The sequence below is a fragment of the Dromiciops gliroides genome, chromosome 2, assembly GCF_019393635.1.
Source record: "Dromiciops gliroides isolate mDroGli1 chromosome 2, mDroGli1.pri, whole genome shotgun sequence".
Taxonomy (NCBI): domain Eukaryota; kingdom Metazoa; phylum Chordata; class Mammalia; order Microbiotheria; family Microbiotheriidae; genus Dromiciops; species Dromiciops gliroides.
Window position 1 is genome coordinate 312,423,368 of NC_057862.1, and position 19,178 is coordinate 312,442,545.

A 19,178-nucleotide genomic window follows, 5' to 3' on the forward strand; every position below is an offset into this window, starting at 1 on the left:
AAACTGTAAGTATAAAGATTTGAAAAGATGTGGAATAAATGGGCCTTGTGGCTTTGAGTTTCTGTATCAGTTGTTAATGCGGGATTGGTTGAGGGGTCACTGGGTAGTTAAGAATATATCCTGGAGGCCTTATCACAAAACTAACTTTCTAATCCTGGAGCTCAATAGTTAGTATGTGCTTTTGGACATTTTTTTTTTTTAAAGAATCTGTTCTTTTTCCCTTACACTTTAAATTCTGGGGTTACAGCCTTCCAAATAGAACAAAGCAGGGGAGGTGGCTGTGAAAGGGAGGACAGGAAAAGGAAACCTCATGGATGATTTCCCCCTTATTCTGAAATGGGAAACCAGATGTGTGTAGAGGTGTTTGGTCGAATCACTACCAAAAAGCATTGTGGAGTCACTTGATGGAAAAAGCAAGTTTTTATTATGATTTCTGGCCATGATTTGGCATAGCTGTAAATGACTACCATTTACTGCCAATTCTGTACAAACGTGTGGGGGTGATATTACTGGGACGGCGAATTAAAACGAAAAGTAAAAGTTAAACATTTCCACACGAGATTTTACAATCCACCGTTGCACTGAGTGGATGAAAAAGACACGTTTTACTACAGAATTATTCTTTCTTTACTACAGAATTATTCAGCATGGATAAAAAACTACAACTTTTATATATTTGTTTTAAACAGGAGTCACTGGTTTTAATTATTTTTACACATTTTAAAATTACTGTGATAAAAAATAATGAAAAAGCTTTTTAATAATGCCATACACAGTATAATATAGATCTGTCCCCATTACATAAGCTTTTGTTTAATATACAAAATAGAATATCGACACACTTGAATCTATATGTAGTTAAGCAAGGTAAAATACCTAAGGGGGCTATTTTCATACACACAGCCTTTCATCAGAAAGCAAAATCCTTCTTTGAAAGAGACTCTATTCCTTTCCTAAAAATGAGGCTCTTGTCTCAGCACATCGATAGCCACTGATGTACCAAGATCTGGAATACATGACTGGTTTTGGATGACAGTTGTGCCATTTAAAATACTGTTTAAACGCATACTCCTTGTACTTTTCTCCCTTTCCTCCCCTGTCCCTATGCTGGAAACAGCTGATGAAACACACACATGATAACTAATACCAAGACCTTTTTTTTTTTTTTTTGAACTCAACAAGATCACATCCCTTTATCAAAGCAAAGGGACCCATTGATGCTAGTGTTTTAGGTCTATGGACTATCAAGACAAGTCTTTCAGAAGGCATGTTTAAACCTGTGGATTTGGGGACACTTGAGTATTGTCTTATCTTTGTGGAGGTCAGAGGGCTCTTTTTGATCTACTTTAAAGCAAGGTCAGAAGTCATTCCCGAATCTCATTCTATTCTAATTCCTTTGTCACAAACCAATTGCTGGCTCTTCATCCCTCTTTGGACAGGGGTTTCTTTTGGGCTCTGCCCCATGGGGAGGTGATAACGTGTTGCAGAGGGGAAAAGTGGGGCACCATGGATTTCCTCCCCTACTTCTGTAGGAGAGGAGACTGGCTGATAGCTGACTTTCCTCTTCCCCTGCTAAGATGGAAGAAGAAATGATACCCAGGAGGCCATACAATTTTGTTTCCATGTTGCCCAATCATGTCAGTCTATCCCTGTGGTACCCACCCCATAAAGTCACCAAGGAAGGGTCATATTTTGGAGCTATAACAGGAAGCATTTTTCATGTTGTATCTGTATGGGACACACACGCCTTGCAATTCACACTAAAGTGAGTAACAACTAAAATAGGTGTGAATAGTTAAATACTAGTGGGAGAATGAAGGCTGCCTGCAAGTAGCACCTTGTCTGACTCTTGTCTGAGATTCACAGTTGCAGCCCATGCACATTGACCTAGTTAAAACTGCATTCCATCTGTATTTATACTCATCCCAAAAGGGTGGGTGCCATTCTTTCCCTAGTGAATGGCTTCGTGGCAAATCACATAACTGTCAGTAGGACCTTTCCACAGCACACCATCAGTATGTTATACTTCTTAAACTTGGGAGCAAAATGGTGTTGACCACATTCTTTGAGAAGAGATGTCTTTTCCTGGAACAGGTTTTGAAACCTAACCCTATTGTGAATCTTAAAACATTATTTCTGAGGCACTATAAAACTTCCCTTCCAGCTAGGTGAAAAATATCTTACAGTAACACTTGGATCCTGGCCATCAGGAAAGAAGCATTCCCTTTTATTGTGCATTTGAAAAAAAAGCAAGTGATTACTCCATTAAAAAAAAAAAAAGCAAAGGCATATCAAATACTGAAGCTTGTAGCATTCGAAAAGCAATCCAAGAAAAGTCTCACTCTCTCACTTTAATGGTAAGTGAAACCTTGCCATAGGACAGAAAAGAATTAGTGTATTGTGAGTGACCTGTGATGTTTTGCAGTATATATACATATTGCTGGTACCTGTGTGCATTATTGCCAAGCTCCTTAAGCCCTGTTTTTGCTAAGCTGTATGAGAGGCTGTATGTGAAAGTAACCCCGCTATTGGCCAGTGCCCATACATATCTAAGAGCTGCCCTCTCCATCCCCCTGCTTTCTTTCTTTCCTCTCTTTCTTCCTTCTTTCCATTTTTTCTTCAGCAGGAGGTCAAACTAACCTGTAGGGACAACAGACTCACTGTCTGAACAAGAAAGGTGATTGGAATTCTAGGTAGTGGGATGATGCTGTTCACAATTTGATGGGATGTGTGGCCTTGACAAAATGGCCACATGTAGAATTGCCTCCTCAGTCCCTCTCTTCTCATCTATGGACAACTTCCTGGGGACCTGTGTCAACTATATGAATACTCACACACAAACTATAAATTGTTTAGATTACCCATCTTCATTTTTCTGAACCCTATGAAAAATATAGAACGTGTCATGATAAAACAATCTGTCATCTAAAAATTCATTCTTATTATACACTATACAAGCTATTTTACAATCACTTGAATAAATTGCATGTAAAGCTGCAGTAGCCCTTCCCTTCCTGGATTAGTGAATACCAATATGATATATATTTATATATATATATGTATATCTGAAAGTAGAACTAAATATAAAAATATATTAGAAGTTTCATATTTTTAATATTAGATTTTTTTTCAGTTTCTATTACACAAATATTTTGGCCACTGAATAAAAATCAATTCTTGTCGTGGCTCAGTAAATAGGTTAAGTTTTGAGCTTACAGAAAGTCGGTAAGGTGCACACAGAAAGGGCTACTACAGCTTCTAAATCTTCTAAAATGATCACCCATAGTGAGGAGGAGAGATTCACAAGACCCCTGTCAAGTTTATGGCACACGAGAAAGTGGAGAGGAAGGGATGTGTAAGCCTCACAAACACAAAAGTCTGACAACACGATCAGAATCACAAAAATTCATAGCTGAGGGTCTCCTGTACCCCAGGAGATAGGAACCAATTGGTGCAAGATGGGAATGTGAAAATGGGTGTCTAGCCAGTTTTTTTGTTTGGTTTGATTTTGTGGTTCAGCAAATTGAGGCTTTTAAAAACTAGACAAGGTGGGCTTCTTGTTTGAGTAAAATTTAGGAAGGGGCAGTACTGATTTTAAGGATAGATGCAGAATGTCCAGGTAGGACAGAAAAACTTCTCTGGGCTATTCAAAACCTGTGAAGGTCAATATTCTTTTATAAAGAGGTCCCCAAACAAGATTCAATCCTTCCTTCCTTGCCGTCTTTCTGTGAACTCTAATCCCCTAAAGCCCTGATGAGGAGAGAGGCCTGAATGTCAGAGCTGGCAGGAATTAGAATCCATGTATTCAGAATCTTGCTCCTGTGTTTGCACTCTACTATAACTGTGTGATTAGGCCATTTCTAGAAGTTATTCTCTAGTTACCATAGCCTATCCATAGCTTATTGAGCAGGCCACCAGACTGGGTGACATGTACCAGTTAGTTACTGGGTGGGACTGTGTCTATTTGCTATGCGGATGTGTAGATATACCTTATAAAGCATTAGGGTGATAATTGGTAAAGAACCTTGAGGTCTGAGAAAATTTTGTTTGTGGTCTCCTGAGAGCGAAAACCTCTCAGAATAGAAGCACCAACCCATTTTCACACAGAAGAAGAATAATGGTTAGCGTTTATTTAGGAAAGCCGTGAACTGGGGTGCCCACCTGAAACAGACAGCTGTACAAACAGGCAACTCGAATACAAAAATGATGTAAGAAAAATGGGCTGGCCTAGTTCACTGGATATAAAGGTAAAGGAAATGGCTAAAACCAGACAGTTATAGCTATAAAAGGCACAACTTCCCTTTTCTGGCATACATTTGTAAACTTTTTTCAGGTTACCATGCATAAATCAAAAAGCTATCTTAACTATACAGGGGAGAGAAGGGAAGAAAAAAGAAAAAAAAAGAAAAACACGACAAAAAAAAATTCCTAGAAAACACTTATCCAACCAACTGTGGAAAATCACTAGTAGAATGTTCATGATGCAGATTCCTGGCAGCGGGATTTGGGGCGCCATCCTCTGTCCACTGGGAAGATATTTCCCAGGATGACGCGTCTGATTTCCAGGATGTACAAAATGAATTATTTCACTTCCTTTCTCCCTACCGCTCCTGTTGCTTCAAAGCAACCGTGTTCATGTCCAAGTCTTGGCCCTCTAGAAACCACATGTAGTGCATAATTGCAGAAGGAACGCCACCACGAGGACAGAAATGAACCAGTCTGTGAGTCTGTATGACGAAAGCTATAAATCTGACTTTTCTTTAAGGCAACCTTTTGTATTAAGGCAGTCACTTCTGATGAAAGAGCAGTTTTTTGATATTTCCATTTGAGTATTTTGGTATCTGATTGCTGATGATTTCAGCCAACATTTCTGGGAACTCGATGCTCATGGTCTTGTCCAAAAACGTTTCGAAGCAATAGTTCAGAAGGCTTTCAACTATCTAAAAGGAGAAGAGAACAAGTCAGGTAAAAATGATGTCCAAAGAGTAGTAGGTTGGTGCCTGCAGAACCTTCAGGAATTACCAACAGAAATCTTTCTACCTGGTTCCTTTCAGCCCTACCTTGACTCTCAAAAGTAGAAGAACTAAGCAATCAATGATACGAGATATATTCCAATTTGTCTTAAAGCATTCGGCTGAATGGACTGCCAGTGGACAAGAGAATCTATAGAATACTAGAATGGAAAATGTAGTGCTGGCTGTTTCCATTTCTGCAGGAATAATTATTGTTGACTCATTTCAAAGGACATTATTACATCCCAGCCAAATGGGACTACCTGTTGTTTCTTGAACTTAGTACACCATTTCCCACCTTTGTGCACGAGCACAAATTGGCCCCCATCAAATGTCCTTGATGAGCCACTTCCTCTCAGAATCCTTGTCTTCCTTTAACCCTCAATTCAAATGTCACCTATCCCACACAGCCTCTCCTAATCCCCCTAGTCGCTGATGCTCCCTCCCGTCTCAGACCCTGTATCTTATTTAGTAACCTTTAGAAAAACCCAAATAAACACTTATTTGTATACAGGTTGAATCCCTTCCAGAAGAATGTTAAGTTTGGAAGAGCAGGATGCTTTTGTGTTTGACATTTTGTTGCTGGTGATATGCACATAGTAGGAGTTTAGTATGTATTGAAATGAAAGGAGTAGCCTGAGTTGGGAGGTTCATCTTTTGCCTTTGCTTCATGACGTTCTTGGTGTCACTTGGTAGTATGTGCCACTTCCAATATATCGACCATTCTAAGTGGATGGGTTTCAGAAAGCAAGACATAATGCCCCTAAACAGTGCCACAACTGAAGTAGCAGAGAAAATGAGAAACTCACCTCATGCATGGAGTCCAGAAGTTTAGTCAGCTGATAAAATCGCTGCCAGTTCTGACTTGAGTTTCCTTCCCTCTTGACTATGGCTTTCCCCAGCTCTTTGATGTAAGTCATTCTAATCTCATCAAAGAGTGACTGGCTCTTCAAACCTTCCTTGGGAACTGAAAAAGCAGAAAAGGAAATGACTCTTGAGGATGGGGATTAGGGATACTGTACTATAAGTCCTTTCACATGGTGATGTGATGGTTTAGAGAGGGAAATCCTCTGGAACCCCAGACCATAAGTATGATGTTTGGAGCAAGCTGAGATTGTCCTGCACAGTGCGAACACAGGCTTTTGTTAAGCTACATCCACTTGGGAAGGTTGATGAGGCCGTGTTGGAAGCTAAATATATGAGAGAACTGTGATGTCTGATAGAAGTGAGAAGCATCCTCAAAGTAGATATTGTGAAAATGAAGTCAGAAACAATGGTCTTGAAGCCTGTGGGCGGCAGGTTTGGCTCATTTAGGATGAAACAGAAGAGGCGTATTTGGAAATAAATAGTGCTAGAATGGCCAAGGTCAATGATTTGACTCAGTAAAATAAACATAGGCTGAGATAGATGGTTGGATGCTCAGTGGCTTGGACTCCTGAGGTTTCTACCTTCTTATGAGAAAAAGAATCATCTATGTTCAGGAGGTGAGTGTGAATAAAGTTCTATCTCTATGTGGCTATGAATTCTATTACATTTCAAGCCAGTGCCAATTGTCTTATTCTGTGGGTTGGTATAATAAGTGTCAAGGTATTGCCTGAAGGAGCTGGGATGGTGGAGGAGAAGCTGCCTTGTGTTGGGAGTCAGTACACTCAAGGTTACTATCAGTCAGCCAACAGTGGGTACGTGTGGTACAACAGAAGATAAAACCCTTTTGCAATGGCTTGTTTAAATGTATATGGTCTTTTCTTGAAATCAGGATCATAAGGCTGTTTGTATCTCTAGCTAATGCCTGTAGTGTTTTCCTATACTTTTTTTTTTTAATGTATGAGGTATTTTATTTTTTCCATTACATGTAAAGATAGTTCTCAACTTTTGTTTATACATGCTTTACAATTTCAGATTTTTCTCCCTCCCTCCCCTCCCACCCCCCTCCCCTAGACAGCAGGTAATCTGATATAGGTTATATCTATATATCTCTATACATATACATATAGATATATATATATACACACACACACATATATATATATACACATAATAACATTAATCCTATTTCTGCATTAATCCTGTTACAAGAGAAAGAATCAGAACAGTGATGCAAAACCTCAAAATAGAAAAAAAAAAACCAACAGCACCCAAAACAAAAGAAATAATATGGTTCAATCAGCATCTATACTCCACAGTTCTTTCTTTTTTTTTTTTTCTTGGATTTGGAGATCCTCTTCTATCATGAGTTCCCTGGAACTCTTCTGTACCATTGCATTGGTGAGAAGAATATAGTCCATCACAGTAGGTCAACACTCAATGTTGATGATACTGTGTACAATGTTCTTCTGGTTCTGCTCATCTCACTCATCATCAGCTCACGTAAGACCCTCCAGGTTTCTCTGAACTCTTCCTGCTCATCATTTCTTACAGCACAATAGTATTCCATTGTATTCATATACCACAACTTGTCCAGCCATTCCCCAATTGATGGGCACCCCCTCAACTTCCAATTCCTTGCTACCACGTAAAGAGCAGCTATAAATATTTTTGTACATGTGGGTTCCTATACTTTTTGTTTTTTGGCAGGGCAATGGGGGTTAAGTGATTTGCCCAGGGTCACACAGCTAGTAAGTGTCAAGTGTCTGAGGCCGGATTTGAACTCAGGTCCCCCTGAATCCAGGGCCGGTGCTTATCCACTGCGCCATCTAGCCGCCCCCACTTTCCTATACTTTTGTGTCTCCTCCTCTTCTGGCCAAAAACAATCTCTTGGACCTAGCTCCTATAAGGACTAAAATGGGTAGCAAGTGATATGATATATCCTGAAGTAAAGTGAAACTGGTGGTGTCTTTGAGGATAAGGAATGCTAAAGCTCACCTTATTCTCAGCCTGTCTTATCTCAGTGAAGCAGATCTTAGGTGCTAATAGCTCACATTTTATAGAGGACTGTACTGCATGGCTTATTAAATGCTTTGGATCCTAATTCTGGCTGGGATCTTCATATTGGCTCTGTGACATAGACAACAGAAATGTTCTTCACAATATTATACTTCTTTGCGTGTCTTCTCCCTAGTGGATTTGCTCTATCAGGGCAAGGATTGTCTTGCCTCAACTTTTGTGCTTTCCTAGTCCTGGGCCATGTTCTACAAACCGGTAATGTGGGATTGTTATTTTACCTCAAATGCTTATTTTACGTGAGAGTCCCTAATCTATATCAGAGTTTGCATAGAAGGGATGTTGTAATAGATACCCTGAAAATAATCTCAACATACTACAGAGACTGACTATTAACTCTGGGTACACTGTCTTGTCTGAGGTTAACTCCTTGCAACTATCTGAAAGAAAAATCTTTCTCTAGCAGTTTGCACTTAGAACATGATAAAAAAAAATACTCAACAGGATGTCCTATTTACATATTTGTGGCTTTAAAACTAGTTTCGCCTTTTTTCTCTGGTGTGGATGAGAAAAGTCACTGCTGACATGATGCTATACATTATTAAATGGGTTTTCTGGATAGCCCTTGGTTTTAATTTAGACGAAAAGAATGTGAGGATTGGTTGCTGTGTTCTGGTAAATATTCCCACTGGGCCACACAGATGACTTGTGGAAGTTCTCATGTTAATGGGTTAGGTAGTATTCTTGTGCAGTGAAATCCCTAAAACTTCTCTGTGTTGTTCATGAGAAATGGAGGAGTAGATGACTGTCTGAAAGGAGAACCAGACTTTGGATGTCTGAGGTTATACTACCTATAACTTGTTATATGTTGGGAACAAGATGTAGGAAAGCCAGGACTTTGTCTAGCCATATATACCCTGAATGGTCTCTGCCCAGTGGGCTCTTTGGCCTCCAAGAGGGCTTAGTGTTCTGAGAGGGAAGAGGTGATTTTTATTTGTTTTGACTGCCTCAGAAGCTTGTTGCTTCACAGTATCTTGCTTAGGGTTGGCATGAAGAGCTGAGGCTTATTTATACCAATTCTGAGAATTAAGGCCAACTGAACTGACATGGAGTAGAGTACGTGTGAGTGTGTGTGTATACATATGGAGTGGAAGGAGTCTTCCCTCTTCAGTCCTCATGTTGCCCTTTGTACTTGATCTTATGTAAGATGCAGCAACAAGTTGACTTTAGGACTATAATGTTTTTCTATCTAGGCAATATGCTACAGGCTCAAGTGTTATAGACTTCTTTTCTCCTTGCAGTAGGGGCCCGGAAAGTTCAGAAACCCAGAAAATACGAGGAATCACACAGATATGTTAGATGTATATACTATTCTGTTCAATGTTTATCTGGATGACTAAAGGTCCAAGGAAACTAATTTTTATTTAGTCTCTATATAACCCTGAAAATTGTCTTCTTAGATATCCACAATACACCGGGTGAAGGATCACAAATGAAGCCCTCTCTATGTGCAGTTTCACATACAGTTGATACTCAATGCAACAACAATGAGGATGATGATGATAATACTTAGCATTTATGTAGCTTTAGTATTTACAAGTCATTTTGTAAATATCTTATGTGAGCCTCAAAACAACATTGAAATTTTTATAGATGCAGAGAATTTAAGTGACTTGCCCAGGATCACACAGTTAATAAGTGTCTAAAAATGGATTTGAATTCAGGACTTCCCAATTCCAAGTCCAGTGCCTTATCTATTTTATTTTTTTATTTTATTTTTTATTTTTTTGGTGTGAGGCAATTGGGGTTAAGTGACTTGCCCAGGGTCACACAGCTAGTAAGTGTCAAGTGTCCGAGGCCGGATTTGAACTCAGGTCCTCCTGAATCCAGGGTCTGTGCTCTATCCACTGCGTCACCTAGCTGCCCCCAGTGCCTTATCTATTGTACTACCTGGCTTCCTATAATGTCCCTTAATGGAATACAGTTATATGGAACAAATACTTGGTACCAGGTAAGTGTTTGGCCTACCTGAAGAGAGAAGTAATAAGGTTTTCATGCAGAGATATTCTTCATAGGAAACCTGAAGCCTTTGTAATTCACTGGACACAAGTAGCATATGTTTACATTGGTCATACATGCAAGGTAAATTCATCCTCTGCCTATGAAAGAAAGACAAACATGAAAAATTGCCATTAGAAACAATCAGATAAAACCTAACCAAATACAGCCATCTCACTTGACCCATTTCAAACACAGTCTGGAGAAATCATGGCTGGTGTTTCTATCTTTGGGCATAAAACTCCCCTTCCCACAAGATTTTTATAATTGTCAATTGGCTACCTTTATAAAAAGGCCCATGCCATTTCCAACCCAAATCCATAGCAAATAAACATGGTTGCTACCAGATTATGGTTTACTTCTTTCCCCCCTCCTACTTCAAAATGAGCCTCATTAGGTGCCCATTTCTCATCTGTTACTTTTTTTTTAAAGTAGGCAATTGGGGTTAAGTGACTTGCCCAGGGTCACACAGCTTGTAAGTGTTAAGTGTCTGAGGCTGGATTTGAACTCAGGTACTCCTGGCTCCAGTGCTCTATCCACTGCGCCACCTAGCTGCCCCTATCTGTTACTTTTTAATTTACACCTTGTGATATTCCTCTAGATCAAGGGTTTTTAACCTAGAAGTCTGTGAACCTGTTTTCTAAACATTTTGACAACTGTAATTCAATGATTGGCTTCTTTTGCAATCTTGTGTACTTTACGCATTAAGAAAATATTATTTTGAGGAGTCCAGAGGCTTCACAAAGCTGCCAAAGGCATCCATAACACAAAAAAGGGTAAGAACTCCTGCTCTAGAAAATGTTTCCATACACACCCACACACCCATGTGTGCATTCACATTCTTTTCTTTCTTGAACTATTTCAACCTTTTAGAATTACTATTAGAACTGGTCTCAACTGTAACTCATTTAATTAGCAGCAACTCATGACAAATACGTGACAACAGGATCAGAGGAAAAACTAGCTACTTTTAGCTTTACCTTAGAGCATTTGCGAGATTTATACTTGAGACATTGGCATAATGTGCATGTTGACTTTTGGTTTCTGTGCAAAAGTACTGAAACCACTCTTCTTACTTTTTTAATGTGATCTGTCTGCATACACTCATTGAAGAGGGATAATAGTCAAACAGAAGCCTCCTACTCTTAGGGGATATCTTAATAAATACAAGATTGGTCCCTGTGGTAGGTTTTGAAGACTTTTAAAAAACATCTCCACTTGTTGCATTTATTTAGAAAACACTGACCAATTAAGTAACAGGCACACTCTGCTGTTGAACCCATTACCTTCTGCCTTTTAAATGGAATTCCTAGCACAAGATATGCTTTGTTGAAAAAAAAGCAATCACTTCTTATTTTTCTTAGCATATATCTATAACTTGGTTCTAAGTACAATGAATCCAAGGATTCCTATTCTCCACATATAGTAGACATCTTATAACTGATGAAAATAGCTATCTCCCACACGATATCTCAACAATGATAACCCACCAGTTATGCTTAAATATTATGAAATTATAATCCTATAGTTTTTTTTTAAAGATATATAGGCATGTTCCTAAGGAACATCAAACTTCCCTACCAGTCTTCCAGTCTCTTAAATTTTTATCTCAGCATTTTCTTTGACTTGACACTTTCCTTTACCTTACATATCCAATTAGTTGCAAATCTTGTCTTTTCTACTTTTGTAATAACTCATATGTTACCCCTTGTATTTCACACCATTCTATGTCAAGAGTTGACTTTTGGGGGGGGGTTGGTTTTTTTTTTTTTTAGGGCAATGAGGGTTAAATGACTTGCCCAGGGTCACACAGCTGGTAAGCGTCAAGTGTCTGAGGCCAGATTTGAACTCAGGTTCTCCTGAATCCAGGGCCGGTGCTTTATCCACTGTGCCACCTAGCTGCCCACAAGAGTTGACTTTTGAAAAAAAAAAGTATATCATAACTACTTTTAATGTCTTAGCTGGGCTATTCAAAGTTGCCACAATTCCATCCTCCCTGCTGTCTGCCCTCTCACATTCACCTTTGTCCACTTCTGTAAGAAGTCCACTCTAAAATAAGAGGAGCTTTTTCTAAGGCCATTCTTACAGTGGTCACCTGGTATTCAGACAAAAGCTACATATATCTAAGAGTGTTGATGGTGTTGAATGTATATACAATCAAGCTGCCCAAAAGACCAATCATGATTACAAAAATATTGTACGTGAGTTCATCTATGTGTAGTCTGCTTTTTTTAAAGGAACATACAAAATTTCAACATGTTTATTGACTATAAAAAAGCATTTGATTTTGAATGGTAAAACACTATCTTACAGTCCTCAACCAACAAGTTGTCTCCCTGGTATATGCCAAAATTATACCAAAGTCTTTGAAAGTTATCACTACAGAGATAATCTGATTCAATGGCCTTATGGTTATTAATATATTTGTACACTTGAAATAATTTCTTTTTAAAAAAGTTTTACTGTTTTTTTTGTTTTTACATTATAAACGTTTACAACATACCCCCACTCTGAGAGCTCTCTTGTAACAATGTAAAACCATTAAGCAAAACTGACAATACCATGACCTTATCTGAAAGTGTATACAACATTCCAAAACTGTAGCACAACCATCTACTTAAAAATATTTGAAATTCATATTTTTCTTTCCCTCTCACCCCACACTCACTGAAAAAGAGAAAAGACAAATTTCTTGCAACTAATAACCAAAGTTAAGCAAAACAAATTCCCTCAATGTCTGTATACAAAACACACACATATATGTATATGTACGTGTTTATGTGTGTTTCTCATTCTGTACTCAAAATCCATTCTCTCTCTTTCATGAAGTGGACAGTATATGTCATCACTAGTTCTCCACATTGTATTGATCATAGCTCTTACAGCTTTCCACATTTTGTCTTTACGTTATTGTCACTATATAAATTGTTCTGGTTCTGTTCCTTACATCTTTATCAGTTTATGTCTTCAAAATTGGTGTTCTAGTATTTTAATTGCATTCCCAATTCATTGATCTACTCTGTGTGTGTGTGTGTGTGTGTATGTTTAGAGATATAAATTTACCCCTCGGTCTGCGCTGGCTCTATATCAAAAATTCTGTCATGTCGTTTCATTAGTGTTATTGTTTTTAGTGAAATTATCTATGGTTTTATTATTTGTTTTTGACCTCACAAATTCTTTAGCATTATTTAATCTCACTTGGTTTTCATCTTTTTCCAGCAACTCTTTATTTAATAAAAGTTTAATTGCATTATGGTCTGTCAAGGATGTTTATAATATTTCTGCTTTTCTGCATTTGTTTGTGAGGTTTTTATGTCTTAAAACATGATCAATTTTTGTAAAGGTGCCACGTGCACCAATAGTCACTAGAGTTTTATCATAGCAAATTTTTCTAAAATTCTATTCAGATTATTATGTCCTTTATTTTAAAATTACATTTATATAAGGCTGATAGGGATAAATGAGGTCCTCTCCTGCTATTAAGGTTTTATTGTCTATTTCTCCTCGTAATTCATTTAGTTTTTCCCTTAAGAATTCAGAAGCTATGTCATTCAGTATATGCATGTTAAGTGTTGAGATAATTTCATTTTCAATGTTAGTTTTCAGCAAACTGTACTTTCCCTCTTTATCTCTTTTAATTATCTAATTTTGCTATTGCTTTGTATGAAATCATAATTGCTACAACTGCCTTTAAAAAAGTGGCCAAGGGATAATAGATTTTGCTCCAACCCCTTATTTAACTGTGTGAATGTTTGTGTTTCAAGTGTGTTTCCTGTAAATAACAAATTATTGGGGTCTGCTTTCTAATCTAGTCTATTAACCTCTTCCATTTTATGAATAAGTACATCCTATTAATATTTATAGTCTGATAGTTAATTGTTTATTTCCCTCCATTCTATTCTTTTATACTTTTTCTTCTTGATGTTCCTGGTTCCCTATTTCTTTCTTCCTTTAAATTTTTTTTTTAATTTATGTGGGTAATGAGGGTTAAGTGACTTGTTCAGGGTCACTCAGCAAGTAAGCATCAAGTGTCTGAGGTCACATTTGAACTCAGGTGCTCCTGAATACAAGGCTTTATCCACTTTGCCACCTAGCTTCCTCCCCATTTATTTCAAACTGTTTCCTTCCTCTTTTTCTCTTCCCCTTTTAAACTTCTCTTCATCATATTCTCTCCAAGCTTAAGGCTTATTTTGCTTATGACAATTCCCTTCCTGAATCTATTCTTTTTTTTATACTCCTGTTTTCCCTCTTAGTTTTCCTATTTGTATCTCTGTTGATTTGATTGTATTTCTATACAAAACTCAGTGTATTTGTTCTGCTTGTTTTTCATTAGTTTAAATTAAAGTTCAAGTGACAACTGCTCCCCCTACTCCTTCTATGTTTATATATAATTCTACTTGTACAACCTGATTACATGCGTTAACAAGTTCCCCCATCTTTCTTCTCATTCTCCCTTAATGCATTTTTCTCTCCTTTATTTTTTTGTTTTTTTTTCTCCCCAAAACTATAGGTATTCTTTCTCAAGTGATTACTTCTATGACCCTCTGTGACATTAGGATTTTGAAAGAACACTTTCAAAACCTCTCCATCTCCATTAGAAAAACAAACAGTTCAGTCAGATTATTCACTTGCATTTACTTTTTTATCCTTCTCTTGATATTTGCATTTCAGAGTTCCTTTTCAGCTCAATTCCACCCAACCCCTTCTTCTTTATAATCAGGCATGTTTCAAAGTCCTCTTTATCATTGATGATCGTTTTTCCTCTTGTAGGATTATACTGTTTTGCTGGGTGAATTATTCTTGGATGAAGACCTTTATCTTTTGCTTTCTGAAATATCTCATACCATGTATTCAGTTACTTTATGGTGACAGCTGCTAAATGTGTGATCTTGATTGTGATTTCTCTATATCTGAATTCTTTCTATCTGGATGCTTGTAACATTTTTTCATTTGTTGGAATCTCTGAATTTTGGCAATGTCATTACTGGCAGTTTTCATTTTGTTTTTTTTTTTCAGGAGGTTATTGGTGGATTTTTTCTTCTTCAATTTTTCACATTGCCTTTTTGTTCTAATGTGTGGGAAATTTCCATTAATGATTTCTTGAGATATAACATCCAAGGTTTGTTTTTTTAAAATTATGGATTTCAGGTAATTGTATGATTTTTAAGTTCTTTCTCCTTTATTTGTTTTCACTGTCAGTTTTTTTTTTATGGATAGGCAATAGCTTACATTTACCTCTATTTTTTTATTCTTTGACTTTGAAAAATTCTCATTGTCTCCTAGAGTCATTACTTTCTACTTACTCCATTCTGATTTTGGGGGGAGTTTGTTACTAGAATGAAGTTTTGCACCACTTCTATTAAAGTTATTGATCCTTTCCCCAATTTTCATCTCCATAGCTGCCTTTTCTTTCATATTGTTTTAAAACTCTTACTTTTTTTTTTGAAGAATTCTAATTGTACCTGTGGGGACAGCTGTGTGTTTTTTTTTTCTTTGAAGTTTTTATTGCATTTTTGAGTTATTCTCCTCTTTTGGGTTTGTGTCCTAGTCATCCCTCACATCCTAAAAGTCGCTCATTCATTCATTCATTATCTGTTTACGTGTTTATTCCTTTTTTTGCTGAGGCCTCAAGGAGTTGAGTTCTAGGCCTCCCCTACTTTAGGTATTAGATCCAAGTTATTGTTATTAAGAGATTTAAAAGGACTTCTCTGAGGTCAGAGCCTCATTCATTCTCAGACACTAATTCTAGAACTCAGCTTTCCACATAACTAGATTCACAAAAATGAAACCCAGTACATTAACTATAATCATTCTTTTTTGAGAGTTCTTATGTTTGCAATTGAAAGCATTAGCTTGGAACAAACCTATGTTGCAGTATTGAGAAAAATCAAATAAAAAGCAGCTTGGTGTAATGGCATGGGTGTTGAACCAGGAGTCAGGAAGATGTAGGTTAAATTCTGTCTCAGATGTTTACTTAGTGTATGACCAAGTCAGGAACCTCTCTGGGATTCAGTTATTACAGAGAAAATTGATCTCAAACATCTTCTTAGCTCTAAAGCTATGATCTTGTGAACTAAACGGCCACCTTTAGGGACAATCTTTTTTTTTTGGTCAGGACAATGAGGGTTAAGTGACTTGCCAGGGTCCATACAGCTTGTAAGTGTCACGTTCTGAGGCCTGGATTTTAACTCAGGTCTTCCTGAATCTAGGGCCAGTGCTTATCCCACTGTGCCACCCAGCTGTCCCAGGGACAGATAATCTAGAAATGACAACTGCAGTGAACCTTCTTTCACACACTGCCTTCCCTACACACAATTACCATCCCCCCTCCCATTTTCCATTCTGATTGATGAAGCAGTTCTGGCCAGAATACTCTAGTAAGTTAGAAGCCCTTTCCTATGACTATTATTTTTTCTCCTACTACCATTCTTATCAAAATCTTATAACCATGTTATACCTTGTTATACCATGTTAGCATCTTCATATTCTGTACTTACCCTAGCATACTGCTAGAAAATTGTCCTAATTCTTATGATTTAGTTGCATCTGTGTTGGCAAAAACAAAAAACAAAAAAAACCCACCAAAAACCTCTCTCTCTGCTGCTATCTCTTTACACATTCTCACCCTTATCAAACTTGGCTCTCTTCCTCCCCTGACCCTATCTCTCCTACCTTCCCAGAACCTCTGCTGTAATTTTAACAACTCCCCTTTATCTGAGACTTCTCTTATGCACTTTCCATCTTCTGGAACTCACAAGGAATTTGGCTTTGAACCCTAGCCTAGAACTACCCACAAATTCCCTTATTTTTGTGATCCCTTTTGATCTTTATTGTGTACATATATGGATTTGTTGCTGTCACTGTACTTACTGAACGTCAGTATATGTCTTATTGTTTTAGTTCTTTTTATTCTTCCTCTAAATCATTTTATGGAATTTGTCATTTATTTCTTTGAATTCCTTAAGTTGACTGTTTATGTTACAATAATATTTCATTAAATCCATTATAACAAATTTATTCAGTCAGTCCTAGTAGACAGTCACCTAGTTTGTTTCTGGTTTTTGCTATTTCAAATAGTGATGTTAGAAATATTTTAGTACAACTAGCTATATTTTTGTCTGTTAATAACTGCTTTGATCTTGGTCCTAGTTGTAGGACCACTGAATCAAATAGTAGTGACCTTTTAAAACTCTTATTGAATAATTTCATATCATTTCCCCAAAAGGCTAGAACTCTATTAGTAGTATAAAAGCATGCTTATTATTATTATTATTTTTTTTTTACCACAGATGCACTAGGAATGAATTTTATCTTTTTTTGGGGGGGGGGCTCTTTGTTAATTTGATGGCATAGTGGAGAGAAGGCTGAGTCAGAATGGATTCAAGTCCTACCTCTCTAACATATCAGCTACTTGAAAATGAATGTTAAAAAACTTGGAAGAGTTACATGAACTGATGCAGAATGAAGTGAGTAGAACTGGGAGATACAGTGTAACAAAAATATTGCAATGATGATCAACTGTATAAGACATAGCTATTCTGATCAATATAATGATTCAAACAATTACAAAGGACTCCTGAAGAAAAATGCTATCTGCATCTAGAGAAAAGATGAACTCTGAGGGCAAATTGAAATTCAGTTTTTCCACTTTATTTTCCAACATGGCTAATATGGAAATATTGTTTTGCATGATTTTACATGATAATTGCTATCATATTGCTTGCTTTTTAATGGGAGGGAGAGAATTTGGAAATAAAAAGATTCTTAAAAAGAATGCTAAAAATAAATAATAATTTAAAAAAAATGAACAAGTTATTTAACTTCTCAGGACTTTGAGAAATTCTCTAAGATACAGAAGAATTGCTGATCTGCACTGGTGGAGGAAACTTCCACACTAGGAGTTTCTACATGAATAACAATTCAGTCTGTTCATAATGCATTTCTTTCCTTCTTCTTCTTTTTTTTTTTTTTTGCAGGGCAATGAGGGTTAAGTGACTTGCCCAGGGTCACACAGCTAGTAAGTGTCAAGTGTCTGAGGCCAGATTGAACTCAGGTCCTCCTGAATCCAAGGCTGGTGCTTTCTCCACTGTGCCACCTAACTGCCCCGATCCACAAGGAATTTCAAAGTTGTTTTAACTTGAAAATTGATTCTTAGATATTTTGATTACTTTTTCCATGTAGCTGTGGATAATTTATTTCATATCAGTAGTTCGTTCATATTCTTTGACTACTTAATGAATAAAGAATGATGCTAACTTTGTATTAACTCCTTATGAAATTTGGATGACAGACTTTCAGAGTTGTGTGGATTAAAGTATTTTTCCTAATTTTTTTCTTTCCTTCTTATTGAGATAAATTCCTTATGTCATGAAAGTTTTTATTTTATATCATCAAATACCTATTTATCTCATCTGTTACTGCTTATTAAATATTTCTTCCTCTCTTAACAAGTGTGGAAAGATGTAACAATCCCCTTGTCCGCTAGTATGTAATGATATATTAAAAATATTTAAATTGTCAATTTATTTGTAATTGTGAATAATGATGACATGTTTGTCTATGTACATTTTTTGCCAATGTGCATATATATTTTTTGTCAAATGCTAAGTTTTCTAATAAATTTTATTAAATAATGAATTTATTCTCCACTGTATTGTGATCCCAAGTTTACTGAACACTAGACTGATGTCTAAATCTGGTTCTAGTTCACTGTTGTCTAACCTATTTCCCTGATCTATTTTTTATCCAGTACAAGAAGTTTTACTAATCACTGCTTTACAGTATAATTTGAAGCAGCATGATAATTGGAAAGAGCATTGATTTGGAGTCAGAGGACTTCAGTTCAAGTCTTGGCTCTACTTCGCTTCCTGTGTGACCTTCAGGCAATTCTGTTAAATATTTCTCAGTCTCTTGGGGGGCAGCTAGTGGCGCAGTGGTAAAGCACCGGCCCTGGACTCAGGAGGACCCGAGTTCAAATCTTGGCCTCAGACACTGACACTTACTAGCTGTGTGACCCTGGGCAAGTCACTTAACCCTTGTTGCCCTGCAAAAAAACCAACAACAACAAAATATTTCTCAGTCTCAGTTTCACCATCTATGAAATTAGGGGAATTTTACCAGTGACCTCTTAGTTTCTGCTAGATAAGAAAAATTTTCCTTTATTGTATACACACCACACACCACACACACATATGTGTATGTACACACATGCACACACATATATGTATA

The 19,178-nt window shown here is 37.1% G+C and overlaps 1 protein-coding gene across 1 annotated transcript in view; it reads right to left on the minus strand.

Moving 5' to 3' along the window:
* Positions 1 to 401: 401 nt before the first annotated feature.
* Positions 402 to 19,178, minus strand: part of NR3C1 (nuclear receptor subfamily 3 group C member 1) — a 143,366-nt gene continuing 124,589 nt past the window's right edge. The window contains 3 exon segments of the mRNA XM_043981535.1: positions 402 to 4,940; positions 5,822 to 5,979; positions 9,921 to 10,051. Coding sequence (XP_043837470.1) covers positions 4,788 to 4,940; positions 5,822 to 5,979; positions 9,921 to 10,051 — 442 coding nt within the window. The 3' untranslated portion in view covers positions 402 to 4,787.